Source organism: Megalops cyprinoides, chromosome 10 (assembly GCF_013368585.1).
Source record: "Megalops cyprinoides isolate fMegCyp1 chromosome 10, fMegCyp1.pri, whole genome shotgun sequence".
NCBI classification, from domain to species: Eukaryota; Metazoa; Chordata; class Actinopteri; order Elopiformes; family Megalopidae; genus Megalops; species Megalops cyprinoides.
In genome coordinates, this window is record NC_050592.1 from 26,819,584 (window position 1) to 26,844,896 (window position 25,313).

General features: G+C 42.9%; 4 protein-coding genes across 4 annotated transcripts; 3 read left to right on the plus strand and 1 right to left on the minus strand.

Annotated features, from left to right (window-relative positions):
• The first annotated feature begins 1,104 nt into the window (after positions 1 to 1,104).
• calhm6 (calcium homeostasis modulator family member 6) lies at positions 1,105 to 3,282 on the plus strand. Its single transcript, XM_036539841.1, has 2 exons — positions 1,105 to 1,690; positions 2,722 to 3,282. Exons 1-2 carry the CDS (start codon positions 1,151 to 1,153, stop codon positions 3,148 to 3,150), a joined length of 969 nt encoding a protein of 322 aa, XP_036395734.1. The 5' UTR covers positions 1,105 to 1,150; the 3' UTR covers positions 3,151 to 3,282.
• Positions 3,283 to 5,845: 2,563 nt separating this feature from the next.
• On the plus strand, positions 5,846 to 8,539 carry LOC118784892 (calcium homeostasis modulator protein 5-like). Its single transcript, XM_036539362.1, has 2 exons — positions 5,846 to 6,544; positions 7,035 to 8,539. The coding sequence occupies exons 1-2, from the start codon at positions 6,002 to 6,004 to the stop codon at positions 7,422 to 7,424; spliced, it is 933 nt and encodes a 310-aa protein (XP_036395255.1). The 5' UTR covers positions 5,846 to 6,001; the 3' UTR covers positions 7,425 to 8,539.
• A 1,874-nt stretch (positions 8,540 to 10,413) lies between these two features.
• rwdd1 (RWD domain containing 1) lies at positions 10,414 to 13,804 on the plus strand. Its single transcript, XM_036538894.1, has 7 exons — positions 10,414 to 10,798; positions 11,630 to 11,695; positions 11,812 to 11,942; positions 12,149 to 12,292; positions 12,543 to 12,675; positions 13,197 to 13,259; positions 13,462 to 13,804. Exons 1-7 carry the CDS (start codon positions 10,726 to 10,728, stop codon positions 13,572 to 13,574), a joined length of 723 nt encoding a protein of 240 aa, XP_036394787.1. The 5' UTR covers positions 10,414 to 10,725; the 3' UTR covers positions 13,575 to 13,804.
• An 87-nt stretch (positions 13,805 to 13,891) lies between these two features.
• On the minus strand, positions 13,892 to 23,973 carry LOC118784586 (amine sulfotransferase-like). Its single transcript, XM_036538893.1, has 8 exons — positions 23,675 to 23,973; positions 22,580 to 22,741; positions 17,172 to 17,380; positions 16,964 to 17,090; positions 16,569 to 16,663; positions 16,294 to 16,474; positions 15,855 to 16,032; positions 13,892 to 15,722 (listed from the first exon to the last, which is right to left on the minus strand). The coding sequence occupies exons 1-7, from the start codon at positions 23,679 to 23,681 to the stop codon at positions 15,887 to 15,889; spliced, it is 927 nt and encodes a 308-aa protein (XP_036394786.1). The 5' UTR covers positions 23,682 to 23,973; the 3' UTR covers positions 13,892 to 15,722; positions 15,855 to 15,886.
• Between the last annotated feature and the right edge of the window lie 1,340 nt (positions 23,974 to 25,313).

Genomic DNA, 25,313 nt, shown 5'->3' on the forward strand with positions numbered 1-25,313 from the left:
AAAACAAGATGCAGTCTGAAAAGGCAAGTCTTCAGTCTGTGTCGGAAGATGGCCAACGGTTCTACGGTCCTGACCACAGCGGGATGTTCTTTCCATCACTGGGGGGCCAATTGCAAACAAGCGTTGCGACCAGGAGAAGGGACCACGCAGGGAAGGAGCAGTCAGTCACCTAGAGACAGCCGAACGGAGAGATCTGACTGGGGTTTATGGTTTGAAGATTGATTGAATGTGTGGTTGTTCTGTTCCACTCACTGGCTAGAACCAAATTCTTAAACCCGATGTGTGCTCTGCCAGGTAGCCAGTGAAGTGAAATGAGGAGGTGTGCGATATGAGCACACTTGGGAAGATTGAACACAAGTCGTGAGCCAGTGTACTCTATTAACGTCTGGGGTGTATTGGTGCAGGCAGACTGGTGAGAAGGAAAAGGCTACACTAGTTGTGAGAGTACCAGGGTCTGCCCTAGAGGCAGTGCAGCATAGGTGGTGAGGAAGGGGCAGATTTTCTGAATGTTGTATAGGAAGGATCTGTGTGTCTGACTCTTCATTCAGAATTTTTTACTGCTTTACTGAGTCGTTGTCCCCACAGGTGTGTTGAACAGTCGGACCTCCACTAGGCGGTGCTGTTATATCATACATATCAGAGCCGTGCTCTGATAGGCCTACATATGACAAGACTGACGGTGCTGAAGCTGTAACGGGCACCTGTTAACCGCCGGTCACAGAAAAGAAAGATCAGTTTGTGACTCACTGTATATTCCCCAGGTTTTCACACGATTGTGAAATAAGAATCAAATCTGAAATGTTAAATGTACTGAAAGTCACTTTTAAAGACATATGATCTTCGTGGTATACGCCTGTTAATGAGATCAGCGATACTACACGTTTAAGAAGTACATTCTATGAATTCAGCATAATTATTTGTTTCTCAATAGTTTGTTGTCTACGCTTACTAATTGGCTCAGAAAATACCGTGTGTTTCTATGAAAACGATTGCCATATACGGTGTCCTTCTCATGACTTTGTGTCACTGAGTCAAAGAAACGACATTGGACGCACATTCACATAACGGAACTGAAACTTCATAGCCTCATACCCGAAACGCAAAAGTCCGCCGAATACAGAAGGCAACGTGCGAAGCAGCGGTCTCCGAAATGGATAAATTCAGAACGGTGCTAAATATTGCCCAAAACCAACAAACAAGCCTGGGCTTCGGGCTGGTGGCGTTGCTGACTGCGGGTGGAGAGCAGATTTTTTCGTCGGTTGTGTTCAGGTGTCCTTGCAGCTCCTGGAACTTTGTCTACGGGACCGTGTTTCTGCTGGTGCCTGCACTAGCGCTGCTGGTGTTGGGGTACATGATCAGCAATAAAACTTGGAAATTGTTCACAGGGTTATGTAGGCGCAAACCAAACTCGCGTCGTTTGAAAAGCACATGTGCCTTTTTAAAAGTGTTCCTGCAGATAACCACCGGCGCGATGATCGCTCCAGTTAGCTGGATAGCAGTTGCGCTTCTCAATGGCAACTATTTCGAGTGTGCTATGACCGGACTCAACGTGACGCTGTTCAAAAATCATCTCTGTTTGGGGAGAGCAGCCGAGTGTTCCAAAGAGCTGCACAAGTTTCCTTGCGGAAAGTCCTCCATCCCGCAGGCTGACAGAGATGAGGTCTTGGCGATTGTTCGCTCTGAGTCGCAGGTGAGACGGAGAACTGTTTTGTAAGGTTATGCACAGGTCCACAGTAAAGTGTTGATAGGTGATGTTGAATTGTGTTCCTCTTGGAACCTCAGCTCTACGATCTGTTCTCTTACATGTGTCAATTTAGGTGCATCAGCGTTATTGATCCACAAGCCATGTTAATTAGAATCACTATTACCGCCTGCTCGTTTGCATTGTTATGCCTGCTAAATGTTTCATTACACCCTGTACTTCTGGCCGTCTATACACTGTATCGTCAGCCAGGGAGTGAAATAGGCTGTTCCATTATTGATCCTCGGCCTGAGTGTAAAGTGGGCTCCTTCTTTCATTATTAATCAGTATAAGGTCATGAGGTGGAGGGTGTGGTGCTACCACCATTGTTAGCAAGAGATGTGAACCGTAAAATGGAACTATGCAATTCGGGAGGAAGTCCGCAACCTAAAGCAGAAGTGAAATCAGATTTGTGTGATTAAGACATTAATGTGAGACTGTATAGCTCAGCTGTGGGCATTATGGTGATACATGGTAATATCATATTTGGGTGGTTCAGCTGCTCGGATGGTTGACATTAGCAATATGTTAGCAATAACGCATGAGAAGGGATGTACTGCTGAACACTTAATTACTATGCACCCAGGGGTGTGATAAGGTGTGCACGGATGTGCCTTTATTTAACATAATTGCACACCTTGAAGTCACTTATTGTGCTTATAAAACAAGGTATGGTTTTTTAAAGTAAATCTTTGAGGTTGTAATGTTACTGCACCATATACAGTAGTTTTCTAACAGTAACTGAGGAACTTTTAAACTCTGAAACTTGTTATTACCTATTGGTTATATGGTAATGCACAGTTAGAAACCCTTATCAGCCATTCAGGAAACCGAGATCCCTGTATAATCTGTATAAATATTACTATTATATTTTTAGTTGGTAATATATTTTACTGCACATTACATTTGTATTATTGAGTTGCTGGGCTGGTCAGTATTGTACGTGTGTGTGATATGTTATGGTGATATTTGTGTTGTAGGTGCTTGGCTGGTTGCTGATTGCCTCTATCACACTGGGGGCCTTGCTGTTGACGTGTGTGGCCAGGTGTCGCTCCCCGGTCAGCTATGAGCAGCTGAAGTTCTGGCGGGCATACGCCGGGCAGGAGTGCGACCTGATGGAGAAGTACATAGCCCAACATGCCCAGCAGCTTGCCGAGAGGAACGTGAAGAGCTTCTTCCAGCAGACGCCCCCAGACTCCATGGTCACCCCTGAAAAGCAGGCCTGGGAGAAGGTGTCGTCCTTCTTCCACTTCAGTAAGAAGAACCACTACTACAGCACCCTCCACAGTTACGTGGAGACGTACCTGGACCCTTCGGACAAACACAGAGCCTCTGTCAGGTCAGACGCGGGGGACACGGCCAACCCTACCGTGCTCAGCTTTGTGGATGAGGGGAAGATGATGCTGTGAGGGAGTACTGTCTGTCATCATCATCATCATCATCATCATCATCATCATCACCATCACCCTCACCATCATCATCACTACCATCATCATCACTGTCCATGAATTTCACCTTTCTAGAGCAGAGGCAACCCTGGTCCTGGCACAGCACGGATGTTTCTGGATTTTTTTCCATGCATGATTGAACTTGCAATTGGTTCTCACATTAAATGAACACAAGTGGCCATATGCTGGAGGCTAGGGTTGGGCAACATCCAAATGTTGTGGGTAGGCTAGACTAACCTGAGTCTCAAAAATGTATTTTTTCCATAAAAAACTTTTTTTCTTAAAAAACATAAAACAGCTGTTAGGTTCCAATAATGCCTACTAATCTACGACGTTAACTGCTAACTGAGCAGGATTGTGTTTCATTCTGTGTGTGAAACTTGCTTCCTGCAAAGTTGACAGGCGTCAGTTGGCTCTCCTCAATCACTAGGCTTTAACCAAAAAAACTGTGAAATGGCCGCAGTTGTGATTTTTTTCTGATATGAAATTGTCATTCAATCCAAACTATACACAACTGTGATATAATCAGAGTCATGGATAATACCCCAGCAGTTACACTTCCCACACTCCCTCCCCCTGTTACTACAGAAGAGCAAACAATGGTGTAACTTGATCCCCCCATTGTTTGTCACGTGGTGATAAACAGTGGCAGTTGGATATGTATTCTGCTTACCCTCTCAGTTGTTCTGTTTCCAGCCCGATCAGCGCAGGTGAATACTACAGAAATAAAAAGAACAGTCTTTTCTGCACTACTTTATCTCACAGCTATTACACAAGTTCATTTCACATCACTGTGTACTGTTTATGACAAATACACATACACATGTTCATTAAAGCATTTTTTACATTACTATTATGGAAATGATCATACGAGTGTTGTCCTCAAATATCACATCGTCTGGTATCATAAGCTATTGGCCCAACCCTACTGGGAACACTCAATATTGCATCATTCTGTATAAACATGTCTGGCGCTCAAGGACCAATACCCACCCTTACTCAATGGGACAGCCACACCGGTTTGTACAGATAGATTACAGGGGAATAATGGGCTCAGAGATCGAACTGCTCAGTTGATGCAGCACTTTGCTCTTAATGGAATCTCCTCATTATAATCTGTTGTGCATTTCATACCCCGCGACAGTGTACAAGCTGTCCAGCCAGCATTTTACAGCATATTCCCTACAGGCCTTATGCCTTGCTTCCAAGCCTTACGCATTGTATTTGTCTTGCATTTTATAAGATATTTGGAATTACTTTTGGAATTTGTTTTAAAAAAAAAAAGTATGCGGGTCATGTGGTAATAATAAAAAAATAGAGCATGTGTCTTTGTTCCCTAGTTTGATTTCATGCAAGTCAAAAGCAGAAGTACGGACGGGTGAAATCCTCTCTCTCTGTTCCTTTTTTTTCCATCTCCCACACATTTATCCTTCCCTCTGTGATTCTGGGTGTGTTTTCATTGTTCATGGCTGCAGAAAGATAACATCTTATGTGTTAGTTTTCAATCTAAAAGTTCACATTGTGGCCTGTAGCTGTGAGTTTTTCAAGTCAGTGCTGTGGGAAAATGCAATCTGAAGAGCTTTGACTTGGTGAACAGGAAACATCGCAGTCAGACACCTCTGCACTTCCTGTTTACAGAAATCAGTTAATGGTTTCACACAGACACACTTTCTCTGTCGAAGTGACGGCCACTTAGTTCTGTATTTATAAGAAGATTTCTTCTTTCCAGGAAGATTCTTTTGTAGGATAATTACTCTATCTAGTTCTTGACAGATTTGATTTCATAGCTAAATCCGTGTGTTCTGCAGAAGATGTTTTTAAGTCTTAGTCAAGCTGATTAGAGTTATAATGCTCAGTGTCATGACTCAGTCTTGTAATGAGGGGTTTTGTAGTTTTACAAATAAACACACACCAATCAGCTCTGCATGCATCTCATCTCACATAGACCCTTTCAGACAGGCAGGAGTGAAGGAGGGGGATGAAATTGCTGGCTTCATAAGCCTGCCCCAGAGACCACAGGAAGTGAGCTAAAACTAGACTTCTCCTGTCTGTGGTAGGACACACATATTGCTTACTAGCAGGCTAAATGTGCGTGCATGGTCAACCACTTTGTGTAGCTTTGCAGTTATGTTAAAATGGCATCTACGTACAAGTTTTGAAATTCCCCTTCATTAGTGAAAGAATATCTGTTCTGTTTCCTCCACAGATGCAGCATTGTTTAATCTGTGTGTGTGTGTATGCGTGCGTTTGTGTGCATACGTGCATGTGTTCAAAGTAACTGGATGAGCGTTATTTGCTTAACTCTGAACCTAACCTCAGACTGACCCCCCCCCCTTCTGTGTTTATAATGGAATCAATACACTTATTTGCAAAACAAGCTCTCATGGAAGCTGTTTTAAACTGAATTGTAAGAACACATTTAAAGGCTGTAGAGACTGCGTATGTGTGGATTGTTGTATCTATGTGACTTATTAGAAAACAACAAAATGTGGGTGCTGACCCTTCCACAATTTTAAAATTTCTAAACCAGATCCTCAGGATCTGAGCCAGATGAGTCATGGCTTTTCCTTTTTACAGAGGGAGGGGGAGGGGCAACAGTGACAGAAAAAGTGGGAGGGAGAGAGCTGAAGCATTGAAAGAAGAGAAAGAAAGGGAGTGGCAGAGTTGGAATTTCTTTTCTTTGGTGAATTGCGAAGCGCACAGGAGAAGAGCATAAAAATCCGCAAAAGCTAAGGGCTCTTTCTCTTCTCGCCTGGCTCTTTTCCTGCCTCCAGTTTGACTCCTTGAGCGTTGTGTGAACTCTGCTGCCAGCATGGATGCTTTCCAGACCGTGCTGCGCTTCGTCATGAACCAGAAGACCACCATAGGCTACAGCTTCATGGCCATCCTGACCATAGGCGGAGAGCGCATCTTTTCTATGGTCTCCTTCCAGTGTCCCTGCAACCGCAGCCAGAACTTCTCGTACGGGCTGACCTTCCTGCTCGGGCCGGCCGTGGTGCTACTGGCGCTCGGCTTCTTCTTCAGCACGCGCATGTGGAGGCTGTTCACGGGCTGCTGCCTGAACCCGCTCAAGCTCTGCCCCCGGGGCAACTGCCTGGGCTGCACAGCCATGCTGCTGAAGGTGGCCGCGGGCGCGTGTGTCGCCCCGGTCATGTGGCTGTGCGTGGCGCTGCTCAACGGGACCTTCTACGAGTGCGCCGTCAGCGGGCTGGACGACAACCTGGTGGTGAACCTGTTCTGCAAGAACAAGACGGTGATGTGCCGCGCGGAGCTGGCCCGGGTGCCCTGCAAGAGGTCCAAGCTTCCCGCGGAAGAGAACATGGAGCTGCTGCTCATGTTCCGAGCGCAGTCGCAGGTAGGAGACAGGGTTAATGTGGACCTCCAGAATACACACACATACTCTCACATGTTATAATAAACTGGTGTGGTGAAAAAAGTCATACTGAAAATTGCACTGACAATACATGCAAATGTGAGGAAAATGTCATGTTTGACTTTAAAATCCAAATGTGTCGCCATTTTCAATGTAACTGAAAGTGTTCCTGTGTTAAATGAAACTGAACATGTTCTCGTTTTTAACGAAACAGACTGTGGTTTTGGTTTAAACTGAACTGAAGTGTCACTGTCTCCAGGTTTTTTCTGAGTTAATGTTAATTTTAGGGTTAATTACCTGATTATGATGTGCATTCAGATTCATCATGTTTATTTTTGAAATGTAACGTTGACACATTTCAATTTTTTATGTGTGGTCATGTGCTATGTGGAAAATATGTCAGTGTTTTTTTACCAATAGATGTGATAGAGGAGTATTTAGATGACAACAGTGTTCCTTTGTTGTAACTTAGATCCTAGGCTGGTGCATCATCGTGGTGGCTGCCATCGCGGGACTGGTGGGGACTTGCTATAAGAACTGTCGCTCTCAGGTCAGCTTCCTGCAGCTCACCTTCTGGAAGCGCTATATGGAGAAGGAGAAGGAGCAGTTCGAGGCCTTCGCCACCGAGTACGCTGACAAGCTGGCCAAGCGCAACCTCAAGAGCTTCTTCGAGAACCGTGACCCAGAAGCTTTCCCCTTTCCCAATCACAGGTCCTGGGAAGAAATCTCGGCCTTGTACACCTTCTCTAATAGTGAGCAGTACTACAGTACCCTGCAGAGGTATGTGGAGCGCTCGGATCGTGACTACAGCTCAGAGAAGAGGCCTGTACTGGACGTCGAGCGTGGCTTTGAGATGTCCTGAGATGAGCAGGGGACCGTGACCCATGGGAGTGGAGTGGTGAGGCGTGGTCTGGTCCTAAGAATTTAAGAATGGTACCGTCCCATTGACAGAGGACTACAGCATTCTACATTGACTGTTGCAGTCTGTTGAGGACCTCCAGCACTGGAAAGTATTTGTTTTTTTGCTCAATGTTATCTTATCAAAACCACTACAAAGTGCCAGGAGAATGTGACTGTGTGCTTCCCGTCTATTACTGCTATAGTAACGGCTGTTTGAGGTGGCACGTACCGCGGGGAGCACTGCAGACGTGTGGCCATACCATGTCACAAACCGTGTGAGTCGTGTGACTGAACCGTGGCATGTGCCTGGGTCATGTGACTGCTAGCCAAGACAATTTCTGACCACATACTAACATACTGGCTTCCCACTAAAACACTACCACCATCTTCATGATCATCATTCTGTGTCACAGAGAAGTACTGAGTTGAAACAAAGAGATGTTCTCTCAGCTGAGCTATGCATGCTCTCAGACTCTCTGCACTAACATCCTACCAAGCACAAACTCAGGGTGTTACATTACCCTAGTGGAACAGTAAATAATATTACAGAGTAAACTTTTTTGTAGACCTCATGATAAACCTACAGACCATATCTAAGGCTAAGTATGAAGTGCCATGTTGTTCTCATTTTGCAAAAAAAAATGCACTTGTTTGTCATTATTTAGTATATATTGTTTATGTCTATTTCCTACTGATAATAAAAAGTTATCAAAGAAATGTATCCTGAGTGTTATGAGAGAGAGAGGTGGAGAGCTTCTCCACATGCCATTCAAATGAGTATAATAAGGAGGTTAAGAGCAGTCTGCGCCCAGGTGTGCTGTTAAAACCTGTTAGGCACCTCCCCCTCTGTCTGCTATCCTGCTATCACCTTTCATCTCTGAACCATACTCATTCAACCACTGTCAGCAGCTCTACATGAAAAACTTTCAGACTCTACCAGTTGAATGACAGAACTCTGATTCTGCACTGCTTGGACAACCAGAAGACAAAAGAAGCCACAGCAGTGGTTGCACTCCGAGTATGAATAAATTTGCAGTTTGAACTCTGTCTTCTCCTCAGCAGCCAAATGTAAAAACTCACAACCATTTATTTCCAAACAATATTAGAAAACTAGCTGCTATTTCACATCACACCATGTCACCTTGTCTGCAAAAAAGACTTAAATTTCAATTACACTTTTGACTTGACGCTTGACACTTTCTGTCATGGTCTAACATAGAATTCAGCAGATATGCATTTTTGTTACACAATAAGAACTGTTGTTGTGGAGAGGGTGGAGAGGTACTGGCCCTTTGCTTGGAGTCTGAGGAAGGGGTTGGAAAAAGGAACTGAAATGGGAGGAGGTATTGGGTACAGGAGTGTTGCCATGAGCAACTGACATGAAAAGGAAGTGGTGAGCAGGTTTTTCCTGCTTAAGGACGGGATGGGTTTGTTAATTGCACAAGGACTGTCAAAAAATGGTCCTCCTCAATCTTCATCTGGAGCTTCAATATATGAATGTATAGAGAGAGAACCATCAGCACACAGTCGCAGAAATAAAGATGAGTATTAATTTCAGTTTGCAAGTGCATTAAATATAACTCAAACAAAGGTATGTTTGCAACATCCAGGTTATGAAAAAAAATCTTTCAATCAGTTCAACTGAGAATGCCATGAGAACCATCAATCTCTGGAATGTGGTGACTGATTGTTATGTGTTTAATTTCATTTTAATTATGTACATATCATGCCATTCCAGAGTCCTCCTAATTTTTTTGTATAAAAAACCCTTAATTGACAGTAGCTTTTTCATCAGATTGTTTATCTAATGCATCTTTCACAATTCAAATACAGACCTATGGCACTTTGAATGTGTACATTTAAGGAATGTTTGGGTCCAACCTAAAAGCAGTTTCACTTTTAATTGTTGTTGTTTGCTTCTAGAGGACTTCATTAATTAATTTGTCAAATGTGAATTGGCAAAAGTTAATGTAGTGCAGTAAGATTGAATTGTCACAAGAAAAAAAAAGTTTAAGTATGTTGAAGTGACAGATTGCACCATGTTCTCCCCAGGCTTCATCACTCAGCCCTGAAACCCATACTCATAACAGCAGCATCACTCCTCAGGAAAATAACGATTCTTCTCTATCGTGGCAGTTGGTTTCTACACATAAGACAAATATTAAAATTGTCCAAACACATCTCAAGATATATCATTTAACGTTGTAACAAGTTGAATAATTGGTGCTTACTTACCACACGTCTTCAATTACATTGTACAACTAGCTGTCAACAATGAGAGGAAGTAGTTAGCAGGTCATCGAAATCCTTGGCTGTTTTTAGGGAATACACATTTTATGAGTTCAGCATCAAAGAATGTTAAAACGCGTTATTATGATGCCAGTGAAGGCTACATTAATACAGGAAGTTATTTCCGCATTAAATACCATGTAAGTACTACTGTTGTAAATAGCGACTTTGATATCATTAATTCAATTCTACCAGCTATGCTGCTAATTCAAGGTAGCAATAATTCAATTGACTTCAAAGCCATGCTTGCATTGCTACGACAAATCCACCTTGTGGTTAGAGAAGGAAATGCATGTTCAGAACTCAATCAGCTGAGATGTTTTGAATACCGCTGAAATAAAGGAACCGAACAAATCACTGAATTGGATATTCTTAGTTAGTTATACGAAACTGTTCGGTAAAAAAGCATTAATGTTAGGGCCAAAAGAGCTTTATTTGAATTACAGGTATTGAAATTCGTATTTAACATTTTTAAACTGAATTGCTACAGTTTCTGATCATGTTAACTTTAACGATTCAAGTTGGGGATTACAAATTCAATTTCTAGAATTTAATGATAGCCGTAAAGGCCAAATAAAGCCACAAATGCCTATCGCTTAATTCGAAGAAGACTCAGGAGTCGCGGCAAACATCACATGACCACCTTACGACAAGAGTTCTTCCAGTCTGAATAATCTATCAAAGAACACTTATTCAACAGTATCGTTTGAATCTGGATGTAAAAAATGAAAATGAAACGCTGATATGACATCAAACTAAATATTTCAGTCTTGAACAAATCAATGTTTCTTTTCGATATAGTGTCATCTGAGCTGCCGATTTGTGTGTCTAAATTGTAGACCTGTCGACTGATTGCGGAATAGTCGATATCTCCTGGGCCTCTGATAAGCCGCAGACGACTGCACAGCTACGTTTTCAGTGAAAGTAGCTAAATAATCGATGGATAATTGGGAGAAGTTGAGAAGAAAGAGAAAATGACAGATTACGGAGAGGAGCAGCGGAACGAGCTGGAAGCCATCGAGTCCATCTATCCGGACTCATTTACAGGTGACGTTTGTGAGTTGGCTGGTTAGCCAACTAGCCAGCCTCTTTGTGGCTGTCCCTAGCTAGACCGAAAACGTGTTCTCTTGGTGCGGCATGTTAGCGTCTGCATATTAATTTTTCATTCACACTTCGAGAGTATATACTGTTGGCTATAGTGTCCAACCCAAAACCTAAACAGTAGAGAATGGTTGTGTCATTTACTGTATGCTACCTATGTATATGCTGCACTGTTTAATAAAAAGTCCCTCTTTGGTAGTTACTATTAGCCAGCTAGCTAGCATTTAGCAAACATTCTGATGGATTTAGATGGGCAGGCAGCTGGACAGTTACAGTGTTATAGTGACAAGCTAAGTTCCAAGAGCTTCGGCCTAAATTTAGTCCACGTTAGTTAACAACTTTAATAATGAAATGATTTTAAAACGTATAGGTATCTTAATTACATGAGTTAAAATGATTTGAGTTAACAAAGGTAGACGTAGCTATAACGTTAGCTAGCTGGGAAGCTGGGGAAAGTAGCCAGCTAGCTACTTTAGCTAGCTTTACTCTAGCCGACTGTGGTTGGCTAGTCTGGGTAGTTATTCGCAGTTGTCAGTTAGCCTACAGCGATGGAGCTTGCTGAGTTAGTTAACTAGCTAGCTTGGTTACCAGAATTATGTTGAACCACATGCTCTAAAAGAATGTTTTAATTGAGCTGTTCGTTTGCAGAAATATACCCTGTGAACAACTAGGTAAAGAAGAGGAAAGACAACGGAACTGCAGTTTTCTGTTGAATGTCTCATTTCCTTCATTAAGTCGCGGATGATTATAAAGCACGATTTTCCTGATTCTGTGCAGTACTGTCAGAAGATCCAGTGAGCTTCACAATTACCGTTGCCTCAGATGCAGGGGAAAACGACGAGAGTAAGTTCTCCGTAATTAACAGCTCAAGTTTAGCATTGTTCAGCCGTTCAATTTCTGTGTGGTTGTTGTGGACCGACTCTGATGGTCTGTGTTTTGATGTACCCTGGTTTCTCCAGCGGTGGAGGCTACGCTGAAGTTCACATATGTGGAGAAATATCCAGACGAGCCGCCACTTTATGAAATCTATTCCCAGGAAAATCTGGATGAGGCTGATGTCCAGGACATCCTGAGTCTTTTGCAGCAGCAGGTCTGTCCATCTGTCTCTTTGTATTTCTGCCTGCCTGCCTGTGTGTAACAAATGCTGGTTCAGGAGCAGGGCTGTCGGATCATACATTTGTTTGTTAATGACAGTATGTGTTACTGCAGTAACCAGTGTGTCTGCCTGCTTTGTTACAATGAGCGCTGTGTTAGGTGAAACAGCCATAGCTGGAGTGGATAAACGTTGTTTTGCAGGCCGAAGAAAACCTGGGCATGGTGATGATCTTCACCTTGGTGACAGCTGTGCAGGAAAAACTTAACCAAATAGTCGACCAGATAAAGAACAGAAGAGAGGAAGAGAAGAGGAGAAAAGAGAAGGAGGCAGAAGAAGCAGAGAAGGTCTTGCCAATAATGAGGAATTCACTCAGTTTTCTTTTTTCAAGATTGTTACAGTCAGTTGGAACTACTGCCAGTGTATACAACTGCAGTTTACATGCACATGCATACATAGTGGATATACCATTAATTCACATAATACCAGCCTGATGTGTGGTAGTTGAGGTATCTACAGCATTGGAAAACAAATACATTTAAGTGAATAAGGCCATGTTGACTCAAGACACTGATATCTGCACTGTATTTTTGGTAGGTTGCATTCCAGGGCACTGTGGTAACAATTGAGAACTTCCTCTCATGGAAAGCCAAATTTGAACAGGAAATGGCAGAGCTGAAGAGGAAGAGACAAAAGGAGGAAGAGCAATCTGGGAAGGCCAAGCTCACTGGTGAGTCTTTCCCCTGGCAACAAGAAGCATTATCTCGGCAGGGTCATAGCAGTGCTGCCCCCTGTTGGTACAGAGTCTGTAGTGGTTTCCATTTAAAAATGGAGAAACTGTGATTTTGGTGTATGTTGACATACTTGTTACAATCAGAGAGATTTGATAGAATCTAAAGGCCTCTGTATTCCTTGCCAGCTACATTTCAGAAACAATTAGCACCCATGCAGTTATTTCAGAATGAAATTACCATTCCTGTGAATGCTCTGTTCTGAGCAGTCTCATGTTCTTCGGCATCAGAGACACATCTGCTTAGTCTGGGTTAAACACATAGAGCTTCACAAAATATTTAAGACATGGTTTGATGGAAGGAGAAGTCATTTTATATGCTCTTATATGCTTATATGCATACCATGCATTGTACTGTAATTGTGTTTTTTTGTGTACCCGTTTAGATTCTCTGTTGCAGAATCATGTAGCTGCAATGTGTGTTTATGAAAGTTCATTTCATTACTTTTTTGTCTTTCTAGGAAAACAACTTTTTGAAACAGACCATAACCTTGACACATCAGATATTCAGTTTCTGGAAGACGGTAAAGTTGGAGAAGTATTACCAGCATGCTTTTTGGGGAAATCTACACTTGACATGTGCTTGATATTCGTTCAGTTGTGTTAGGACATGTATGTGGTTATCTAGTGTGTGTTGTGCTGTAGGGGCCTATGTAAATGTGTCTCTGCTGTGCGCATGCGTATCAGTGGTGCGTGTGGTTGTAACTGGTCTGTCTCTCTCTGCAGCTGCGAACAGCGTGGAGGTGGATGAGTCCCTGTTTCAGGACATGGATGATTTGGATCTGGAAGAGGATGACCCAGACTTTGACCCTGTGGGTCTTGGGAGTGATGAGGACTAAGAGGAGAAAGCAAAATACTGGAGGATGGGGTGAAAACCTGTCCTGATGTCACGTGACCATAGCCAGGTCCAACCCAGCATGACCACTCTAACTCTCTTCAAAACATGGACTCAATCCTCTTTTGGCTGTAATAAGTAATGACAAGTTCAAAAGGCATTCACACCCCCTTGTTTATTCAGTGCATACTTCATCCTCCACCTGCTATTAAATCCAACAGATACATTCAATTAGCTGCTAAACTATTGTATTTTCTTTTCAAATGGTTTGTGATGTGCAAATATGTATCTGATTTTAACATGCTGAAGGCTTGTTTATGGTTCCAGCTTGCTTGCTGGCACCAAAGAATCCTCTGTGAGCCGAGAAGCCTTCACATTTATTACGCTTTTCTGTAGTGATGAAAGGGAAGCAGTTTAGCTTGGAAACGCCTCCTTCCATTAACTGCATTGCCCTCAGCATTGTTAGAAAATCTGGGCTGTGCACGGCAAACAGCACGACACTTGAGAGCAGCGAAGTGTGACCCTTTGTTTTGGTTACAATTATGTCAGTTTGTTTGTGCGTCCACTTTGGCTGTGCTAACAGCAAGAAACATAACCCAGTCTTGAGGGAGGTGGGGTGACACCGTTGCAGGCAATGTGAGCAGCCAGCAGGGGGCAGTACTGCACTATGTCTGCTCCATACAGAGCCTTGTGCAGGGGAATAGTGGTTTTGATAAATACAGATAACTTTTTACTGCAGAAATAAACAAGTCCTATATTTTTTTGTGGGGGGGGGGGGTGGTCATGATTGGAGTGGGATTTCTGCACTTAGAATATCAGTCTTTTTAAGAATATAGAAATTTAAATTAATTCAAGAAAATCTTGCCAAAAGTTACCATGTTATCACTCAGCAGATAGCTGGCAGCCAGTGCCCAAAGGCTATATCCCCTTACAGTGGTGTCTGGGTGTATTATAAATGGGTGCTTATCCAACCAGTTAAGGTTGCTCTGCAAAAGAGCAAACATTTGATACAGAAGGCTGATGCATAAATAAGCGTTGTTAGTAATGTTGTGTTGACGCCTGTAATGGGCGTGCGCATATGACCTCCCAGTGGCTCCTGGGAGCACAAGGACAGCCTGGTGGAAAGGCAAGAGCTAGGTGCGGGGATTGCGCAAGAGAACACGGCGAAGACACTACTGTTTTACAAACGCTGAGAAGACGCTGCCTGAAGGCTCCGGAGGCGGCAGATTCCTGCCTTTGTGTCAATAATGGGAGGAAATATGCTGAAACCATGCCAAAGGGAAGGTCAGACAGGGAGGGAAGAGGAGATCAAGGGAAGGGCAGGAACTTGAGTGTTAATGGCTGCACTGTGTTTTTGAAAGCCTTTGGTGAACTGAAAGGGGCCCGAGAGAGCACATCGCAGCTTTATTTCTCTTGTGTGAGTCTTTTCACATTAATCAGGTCATTTTCTAATCCTTTTTCCTGTGCTTATTCACCACGTTTTGGAATAACCAATTGTACATAGGCTGGTCTCATGATGACATCCTCTGCGCTCATGTAGGTCTGCTGGTGTACAGTGAAAGCAGTCCTCACTAACAATGACTACCTTTCAAACTACAAGTCCCACAGTTCACCAGGAGACCAAATGCTGAGCAGATGATAGAGGCATGCCTCCCTGATGTCATCTGAGCAGCTCACAGGTGCCTAATGAGTTGTACACCACTGAGAGCATTTAAAATAGCGAACCCCAGCTGAAAAAAACCTACCAAACCCTGGTGGAACAAGGCCAGTTGTGTTCCACCGCTGCTGACTCATTGTCAAATCACTTGTTTTGCAAGACCACAGATCAATAATATACTGAGGAAAGGGACTTCAACAGTGAATGTATCAGTATCACTTTCACCAACCTTGGACAGACTTGAGCAAGAATGTCCATTTGACAGAAATGATTTTCTTTTCTGGCTGTTTAACTCAAGTCTTTAACTGATATTAAAGTAATCTCTATTGTTCAGGGTATAGTCAATGAGGACTCCACACTTCCCCTTCAAAACACAGCAGTACTATGCCTGTGGTCTGAGTTGATTCCAGTCAGTTTGAGATGATTAGTGAATCTTCCAGCATTATTCTGAATTGGTGTCTTCATTGCGATTTTGAAGCATGTTGCACACAGCAGCTGTAATAAAATAGAGGAGCTTGATCCTTTGTATATACAGTTATTGGTTAATAGGAGACAGAAATTTTGCAGTATGTAATGATTAGAAGTAAGTAGAGGTTAGTATTGCATCTAGTGAGGTCATGATTTCACCTTGATTTCAGCTTTGTTGGGTTGTGCCAGCTTTAACTGTGAGGAGCCAATGATGCAGTGATATCTTTGATGTCCCACAGGAATGTGAGTGGTAGGTCTCTCATCGTCTCTTGGAAGGCAAGATCAAATCTCTCGTTCTGAGCCACAGTGAAGTAGTTTTTCCAATCACCTACGGTCCCTTTTCAGAAAACACAAAAAGGAAAAATAAAATGGCATTTTTATCAACACCCCGTAACTTGTGCATAGGGGCAGGAATGCTCTGTAGTGGAGATTAGCAGTATGATCGGATCGCGTGTGACTGCTCTCACACCGGCTGCGATCATTGATTTTATAATATTTGCTCGGTAGACTGTGTGTGACTTGTGTAGATAATGAGAGACTGTTTTTATGTGGGCCGCATGCCTAGATTGGAATGTAGATGTGAGTGAACTCTCCTCACCTTTCCTCATGAACGAGCCCTTCTTGTGGTTGAGGAGCGAGGAGGACACGGGTTCGTAGTTGGCGCTGGGGTTCTTCTTCATGTTCTTGAAGGTACTGTGCTCGACCACGTTCTCCTTCTGTTCAACAGTCAGGTTCTTCTCCAGAAAGGAGCAGATCCTGTCCACCACCGACCTCAAGTCCTGCAACCGTGCTCGGGTTAATAACAAACTGTGACACAAAGCCGTCATTCGCACAGTACTAATTGTGTAATTCACAGGTTACACAAGGGCCCACCTGAATCATGTCCTCGTATGTTACGTACAGGAAGTTCATGTCATCTCTGTGCGAGTACCAGGCCTTGATGTGCTCAAACCAACGGTTCCCAAACACTGCTCACAGAACACACACAATTCTACTCAACACACAGTAAGCAATAAGCAAATGTGTTTGACAACCCAGCATGACTCAGCACTTCACTAAAAAGTAAACACCCAGAAGTGCTTGGTGCTATTTACTGTTAAGCACAACATACACTCAACACACCCTCTACAACTCAACAGAACACTGAATGAGCAGTACCCGCATACACTCGGTGCTGCTAAACATAACATTCACTAAAATATGCTTAACGCACACTAGGAGCTCAGCACTGCTGGGAATGGAAAAAATTCAACACACAGTTACGCTACCTTTTCCTTCCATAAACTTCTCGAAAAAGTCATCGAAGTCCTTGGGCGTCTCCAGCATGGTAGCGTATGAGTGGAAGTGGTAGTAGGACACTAGGATGTCTTTCGGGTTTCTTGCCACGTATATCACCTGTGGTTATTGTTATTACCATTAAGCAGCACACAAGGACAGCTGTTAAACATGATCAGAGAGAAAGGACAATTCCCATACCTTGCCTCTTTTCTGTTTCAGCTCTTGGGGGGCGAACTTGTAGGCTAGGTGAGAGACGCGGAAGCGAGGCGAGGGGGTGGAGACGAACTCCTTCTTGCTGCCGATCAGCTCGATCCAAGGGATGCGTTCGGAGTTCAGCTGGCCCATTGTGGCCGCGACGTCTCCCTTTGCTTCTATCAGACTCAGAATCTGCTGCATCCAGATGGTCCCTGTAAATCACAGAGGGACGAAGGTCACAGAAAGTTCACATGAGTTCATTAAAACCCGTGAGGCGCAGTTTGTGCGTTTGTAGGGGCTCCTGCTTAAATGTGCATGCATGTGCAGAGTGCTTCAAGAAGGTGCTGTCTTTTGGAAATAATATTAAATACTGGCCTGGTGCTCATGAGGCGTAAGGCATGCAAAAAAATGGGTAAAAAAACGGCCACAACATTCAAGATATAGCGAGTGTCTATTTTGTACTTTTAAAAGACTTATTATGAAAATAGTCAAGTGACAAGTAAATACAAGGCACCTTGCTATGCTTGTTTCTCAAAACAGTACAAGAAATTGCTGATTGCATTCTCTGAAGCAACAGATAATGGGCTGACTAACAATTCAAGGTGGCTCTTTCATGCCACAGCTGTGTCGATGATGGAAAACTCCCTCTAAAGTTTCTCCTGTGTGAACTCATGATAGCACCAGCCCTCAGTGTCAGCCAAGGTTCAAGACTGAGTTGTCTGTCTGTGGTAGACCTGACTTGTGCATAGCTTCAGTTTGATTTCAAAACAGAACTCACACATAGCCTCTGACAAATAGCGGTTCAGGTCATTCACTTCTCTCACACTTCTGTGTGTGTCCCTTCCCTGTTGCAGAAATAAGTCTTGTTTTATGAGGAAAAAGAATGTCTTTGAATCATCCTCTTGGGTGTGTAGGGTCAAAAATTGAGATGAAAAAAAACAGCCTCAGATGCTAACATTCAATGAGGTCATTCACGAGCAAGAGGAGCTCCCTGCACAACTTTATGTGCATTTGCTTTTTCAACACGTTTGTTGAACTGAAACACGTTGATCAAAATGTCTGTCTTTATCAATTAATTTCTGTTGCCATTTAAATTGTAAGAACAATTGACTGATCCATGGACAAGTGCAACCTATCATACAACCAACTATGGTACCTCATTTTTAAATACTTTTTTCCCCCTTAATATGACTATTTTTAAATCATGAGTACATAAGACTCATCTTACCTAGGCAACCTTTACATTGTTTCAGTAATGCTGAGGTGAGGCAAATCCTCTGACAGTGAGAGGCAATCCTCTGATAACCTTGCTCACAGCCAACAGCTGTTTTTCACGTTACAAGTCCCGGTGCCCCACTCATGAAGTGGGAGCTTACTGGAGGGGCTACTCCAGTCATGTTATCTGAGCTATGTGTTGGCAAGTGCCTAAGAGTATTGAGACAAGGAAATCCTGTCTTGTCCTCCCTTATCTCCAGTTGAATGCAAGCAATGTGTTCTAGTGTTGTGGGCTCTACCTCAATGTTAGCGGATGATATGGTCAGTTTTGAACCTGAGCCATAAAGCTCAGCCTGCATTCGAGATGACTTGGCCACTCTGAAGATCTTAAGATGCCATTTTTTAATGCTCAGCATATTATAGGTAGGTTTCCCTAGTTCAATTAAGCACCTCATGATAAGCATCAACCTGCGATTTTCCATTTCTGTGTTAAATTAATTTGATTCAAAGGTTACAGAGTAGCTCAGTAGTCAATTTATACCCTTTGAATGCAAGCTGAGCTCTACAGCCTGGGTACAATCCTGGCTGTGTCATCAGCTGATCATGACCAGAAGCCCATAGCAGCGGAACAAATTGGCTATCACCAGGTATAGGGCTGGGTAGGTCAGTCTGGGTTTAACTATCTCATTTCACACTAGTGACCCCACTGGTCGGTCGGGACCCCAAGAGTTTGGCCTGTATAAAGCTGCACATGAAATGTCTCTCTCCACCTCAGGTCTATATCAACTTATAGAATGTGATGTAAAAAGAAGTGGCGCTTGGCCTTGTGTTTCAGAGGAGTGCGTGTGTTTTTCTGCCCTCACCCAGTTTTTCAGTAGATGTTTCAGTGATGATACAACTGGACATTCTAAATTGCCAGAAAAAGGAGAAAAAAGAATTTGGGCAATCCATAGTTTAAAAAAATTGATTCATTCATGGTAAACCATTATCCATGGCTTCTTGACTGTGCAAAGCTGTTGAGCTATAGAGCCTATATGCTCTCTCTTCACATTGTGGAAAATAATATCCTCTTGATATACATGATAACATACAACCACATATAGACTTGATTTTTCAGGCATTTGGAATAAAGTGCTTCGTGAATGGCCACCCTAGGCCCCCAGCAGGAATGCAATAGCAATTCTGGAATGCTTGATTAGCACGATTAATATTGTGAGCATAATCACATATGCTTGTTAAGATGTGTGTAGCGCTGACTGGAATGTGACTTCCCACAGAGAGAGAAATAATCTTGCAATGACTATGCCATGTCTGGCTTGCTAGAGGTGTACAGAGGACGCATGAGGTAACCAAACCAGAAAAAGGGGATTCCCTTGGTATTTCAGCCACTTTGATTGGAGTATATGTTTCAATTATTAACTTCTCATATGCTGTCCATCTTTCTGATATAAATTACCCTGTATTTGGTAAAATGAATTTAGCCAGAATCATTAGTTGCATTGTATCAGACAAGTTTCTCTTAAACATGTTGGGGTATGGGTGTATACGATAGCTGGCCTCATGCTAACAATATTAGATAGCGGGGAGGCTATGTTGTGCAGTCCAGTGCTGTGTTAATGGTATCTATCCATGAGAATGTGGTGGGGATAGCAGCATTTTTGCACAGGGAGGCATAATTCCAGGAAACAAGCAGTAGTGGCCTGACTTAATGGAATGAGTAATGAGTTCAGCAACTTTGACATTGGCAGTTGTGCATACCTCAGATCCACTCTTTGTCCTCTCAGAAAAAAAACCCCTGTTGCAGCTGTGGTACCAATATTTCAACTTCATTTCATTCACGTTTCACTCCAGCAAAAGCAGGCCTGTTCCAGCAGTAGGTTTCATTTACACAACTAAGTATTTCTCAGTTCATTGCTCAGTTTCTCAGCCAAAAGTCTGTATACCAAAGAATACAGTTACATAGGTTATGTATAGATTTCTATAGGCTCCATTACTGCTCCTGTACAAAAAGTTCTTTTAAACAAAACAAACGCCCACACACTGTCAAATAATGGCAGCATTAAAAAAACAACTCCCTGCATTCCGAAGTATTAATGTGCAATAGCAAGTCCAAACGAGCACAATTATAACGCAGCAATGGTTCCCTATTACACAGGAACAATTGCAGGCATAAAAATACATGCATTATAGATAAAAAGGGCTACTAACCAACCAACTCTGTCCATTCCACCAAATCACTGGTGCTATTTAGGTGCTATTTGTCCAATTTTTGTAATCATTTTCTTAAAGCACCAGTGAACATTATAATACTGTTTATTCATTATCTTCTAGTCACTCAAAAAAAGGATTGTGCCTTTTATGTGTCTGAAACCAGAAATTCTTAATAATAATTAAATTTTAAATAATCACTGTCAGGCTGTATTAAACTAATTAATGTTCCTCATCTGGCCTATAGACCATATGCTGTGCACCCCTGATTAAGAGCACTATCAAATCTGACATTCTGCTGGTAGCCTTCTAATGTATCAAGTAGGTGAAAACTGAAGTGTTAGAAATTTGCTTGGTTACACATTGGTAAAAAGTAAATTATTTGGTAACTTGGAAACATGTGACTTACTGACAGTCAGTTCCCAAAAATATTTCTAAATAAGGCAGTGAGATTTTTCTTGAAAAATATGACTACCAAAACACCCATGCCAAGATCATGCTTTGTTCATATTTTGCTCCACATGCTTTGTTTGTGTTTGGCTCCACGTGTCACTTGTGTGAGGTCATGTTTCAACCTCACACAACCAATGCTAAATGTCAGGAGCTGTAGTTCAAATATCAAGTAACAACTGTTTTGTGCCATATTAATCACCGAGTCCAATAAAAAATGTTCACCAAAAGAGTTTCGCAATTACCCACTTTCTCCCAATACAAAACAAAACAGTTTTCTCACAACCATAACAAACACATCTGTATTAGGGAAATGAGTGAAGAAAGCCAGCCACTGTGCAACTGTGAGACTATGGTCATCATTCATCTCCTTTTCGTTTGGTTGATTTCATGAGGGTAGCAAATATAACGTTGCCCCTGGTCAGATTGCACATGCAAAAGAATTTCCTTGCAAAAACATCTTCTCAGATCAAAACCTCTGATTCTGTAAGATTTCACATTAATCATATTACTCCTATGTTGAATGCTTGATTACTCTGGGTGTGTGTCTTAAGACATTGGTGCACCAATGTTCTAACCCTCTAAGCCTCATTTTCTTCTCTCTATAGCTCTTTGTATTCCTTGATGAAAAGGGGCTGTTAAAATATATTGGGATTGTGTTGCAGCGAGCCCGTGGTGTCTGTTTAACGTGTTCTGCCAGTCTTGGTGTTTCAGAGTAAGCCCACAGCTTCAGAGGACACTGAGGAAAAACAGGATGTACAGCGTTCCGCAGACCCATTTCAGAGATCAGGGTCAGAGAGAAATCTGACACAGGATGTAGGCCGGTTACAGGCAAAATACTGGTGGAGGCCATTTATGGGTTATATATACATATTGTTATGTATGGTTTATGTATTTATGTATGTAACGGGTTTTCTGAACTCGCGTGACTCTGATTCAGATGTGATGTGTGGTCAGAACTGACAGTGTTGATAGGGTTGATCACTGGATGGTTGTCCTACACAGCATATAAAGAAAGTTTTTAAGCACTTTTTCATACATCTTTTTTTTACCAATTGTAAATTAGGCTCATCCCACTGCAAAACCCCTGTACCTTGAGTGTGAGCTGAGACGCATAGCCTACACATATATACACATGTACACACTGAAACACATACCTGCCTGGCATGGCTATTTTCCACATTACAGCTTCATAGGGCACCAGGAGGCATGTCCCTAATGTAATCTAAGCTGCTCAGAGGTGCCCAAACAAACTGCAGAGCGTTGAGAGCAGTGAGACCAGGGGAACCTGGCCAACCCACCCTCTCCAACCCCAGCAGAACGAACCCAGTTTGCTTTGCTGCTGTGGGTACTGTCGGCAAAAGACACAGCCGGGTTCAAACTCAGGCCACGGGACTCAGCTTGTGCTTTGAAGGTGTGCCTTAACCACCTGAACCACCAGTATGAAGTATTTAGTACCCCAGAGTTTCAGTCATCCAGTCAAACACTCTCGGTCACACTGTCATCCATTGTCAGTGAGGAGATACTGCTGTCCTTACCTGATTTGGGGTAAGTTATGACAAAGATGTCTGAGTCTCGGATCTCCCAGTTCTGGATCTGATCCACTTCCTTTGGAGAATGGATCCCAGAGATTAGGTAGAAACCTCGGTGTGGGATCAGTTTGAAGTCTGGAATCTGAGTTTCACACCCATCTGTAGAGTCTATGAAGATCCACAAACACACAAACATGCACACACACACACACACACACACACAAGCATGCATGCACACAAGCGCATAGATGTCTCAGTTTCATGTTATTTATGCAATTCATGTATCTTATTTGCTCAACATTCTCAGTCAGCTGTACCCACCCATGGAAATGAAATCTGTGACTGTGTTCTGTGTGGTGTGGTTTAATTCCTACTAATTTCAGCAACCCTGTTCCTCAGTATATACACAGAAATGAGTAATACTATATATTAAAAACCAATGCCAAAATCCTTTATCATATCTTGATCATTACATTTAAACACAGACAGTTTCCCCTTCCCATCAGAAAATCAAAGTCAAGAGAAAATCTCTCAAATAAAGATAACATCAAAGGTAATTTTTTAAGGACTACAATCTTATGTACGCCATGCTAATGTGCACAACAATCACATGTACTATGGTGTATAGTATTGTGGAGCTCTAAGAATTTATCTGTATGAGTAGCTTTGGCTGGTGTAAAAACCTTCATGCAGTATCATCCAACTTCACTTTTTCCTGATCTAGTTTGCATACCTTTGCATGGTTTTTGACAACCAGGAATGAATTTCAATTTTGAATGAACTATGAGGTAAAACCTACAAAGCTGTTATACTCCATCATTTGAAAATCACTTGCTTGCATAATTATTTCCTTCTTGTCATCCCTTCTTAAAAGAAGACTAGTTTTTACATTAAATGGAGAACTGTCCATCCTTTTCCCTCTGCTGGGTGTTTATTAAACACCAGTAAGGACAAAATGGCTCCCCAAAGTGCTGTTCAGGGAGTATGTGTCAATAGTACAGTGTCTCAAAGGGCATGAAACAGCCCCACCTCCACCCCCCAACCCCAACCCCAACCCAAACCCCAGCCCTCAACCCCCCAAGTAGTGCACAGCTCTCCTACCAGCCATTGTTGCTTGTGCTGCTGTCGTTCCCCAGGAGCGATTGGTGGTGAGCTGGATCTCTTGCTTTTTTAAAGCCAGCCTCAGTGTTGAATGACTTCAGGAAGTGCGCTGTAATCAAATTACAAACCCCCAGAAAAAAAAGGAGCTTAAACTGGAGCCATCAAAAACGTGCACACGTGCAAGATGTTGTCGATCCGTCTAGCAGATAGCACATCTACATGAGCCACGGCGTAGCATCTCTAGAACACAGCACAGAGTCAGAGTGCAAAGGTTTCCCGCTGTGTGCTCAGGAGTTGTGTCACGTAAATCCTGTGTTTACTGTTCATGAGATGTCCCAACTGCTTTCACTTACATCACTCTGAGGCTGACATAAAGCAAGACCATTGGATTACGACAGAAATGTGACTTCATGTTGAGGTGACGTTCTCCTTTTAAGGCCACTTCTTGGAAACGGGATGCATGTGCTGGGCAGGGTGGTGAAGTATAGATTACGAGTTTATAAGTGTGTGGTCGGTTTTGGAACTGGGAAGCATTCACAATGTTCAATATTCAGCAGACAAAATAAACAAACTTCGCCTCTGCCGTGCTGTGACTCAGAGGGAAGGAAAAGGGGAACATACCTCGCTGACTCAGTGGTAGGGTGGGGATCTCCCAGGTATGGCAAGGCGGATTTTGAGTATACAGGTGAGTCTAAACAATGCAGTCAGCTTTTTTGCTGATCCCCGATTCCAAAACCCTGTTCCGCTCTGAACACAGATCTTTTCTTCAGCAGCCAGGAGGTGTGACCGACCATTTCGAAACACTCTGAGGACAACTCATTGAGCCAACTGCCGTCTTGCTCCAAACCACCTTGTAACCCCATCTGTGCACCTCCACCATCTTATCCAGCTCTAACCCCTCACCTTTCACTACACTCACCAAACTCTAGCCCTCCCAGCATTAAGTTAATAAAAGCCAAATGACAATAACTACTAGGGGACTGAGTCTTATGACTATGATGGCTGATATTATCATGCTCCATTAGCCAATTACTCTCTCAGTCAACAAACAGCCATTGGATGTAACAAGGAGAGACTTACAAGTGATGGGAGAAGTATCTGGGGAGAGAACCATCCCAGATGTCAACCTTACCAAGGGAAAGTGTACTGAACACTGGTTATGACTGGTTATGAAATTCTTTGCGGATATGGATGGTATGTTATCTACTCATTTAGGAAAATATGGGGAATGAAAAATGGTTACATAAACAAACTCCAGAACTCTCACCCAACCCTTGCACCCTGTGTTCACCCTCAACTCTCACACAACTGTAGCCCTTCCAGGGTGTTCTTCCTCCACAGAATGCTCGCGGACAAGTTGCCAGAGTGGGCGCTGGCATGAGAAACGTGTGGCGCTGTCCAGAGCACCTCTCCAGAGAAAAGGGCTGAAGTAAAGGGAAAGGGAACATCTGATGTCTGAATGTGCACATCAAGTCATGAGACAGGCAGTGTCTGCTGACTCCCGCTCCTTACACGGTGATCTGGGCTCTGACCTACTAAGTGGGTGAGAATTATACGAAGCAAACAGTCCCCTTGCGGAGAGTAGGGTCAGGCTGGGATAGGGAAGACAGTGAGCTTCAACACGTTTGGGAAAGGGGAG

Excerpts from the sequence above, each read along its gene's own strand:
- calhm6 (XM_036539841.1), top strand. The coding sequence starts at position 1,151 with ATGGATAAATTCAGAACGGTGCTAAATATTGCCCAAAACCAACAAACA. Across the intron at positions 1,691-2,721 it reads TTGTTCGCTCTGAGTCGCAG|GTGCTTGGCTGGTTGCTGAT; the intron begins GTGAGACGGAGA and ends TTTGTGTTGTAG.
- LOC118784892 (XM_036539362.1), top strand. The coding sequence starts at position 6,002 with ATGGATGCTTTCCAGACCGTGCTGCGCTTCGTCATGAACCAGAAGACC. Across the intron at positions 6,545-7,034 it reads TGTTCCGAGCGCAGTCGCAG|ATCCTAGGCTGGTGCATCAT; the intron begins GTAGGAGACAGG and ends GTTGTAACTTAG.
- rwdd1 (XM_036538894.1), top strand. The coding sequence starts at position 10,726 with ATGACAGATTACGGAGAGGAGCAGCGGAACGAGCTGGAAGCCATCGAG. Across the intron at positions 11,696-11,811 it reads TGCAGGGGAAAACGACGAGA|CGGTGGAGGCTACGCTGAAG; the intron begins GTAAGTTCTCCG and ends TGGTTTCTCCAG. Across the intron at positions 12,293-12,542 it reads AGGCAGAAGAAGCAGAGAAG|GTTGCATTCCAGGGCACTGT; the intron begins GTCTTGCCAATA and ends TATTTTTGGTAG.
- LOC118784586 (XM_036538893.1), bottom strand. Across the intron at positions 16,664-16,963 it reads GAAGTTTATGGAAGGAAAAG|TGTTTGGGAACCGTTGGTTT; the intron begins GTAGCGTAACTG and ends TTCTGTGAGCAG. Across the intron at positions 16,033-16,293 it reads GGGCTCGTTCATGAGGAAAG|GGACCGTAGGTGATTGGAAA; the intron begins GTGAGGAGAGTT and ends TTTTCTGAAAAG.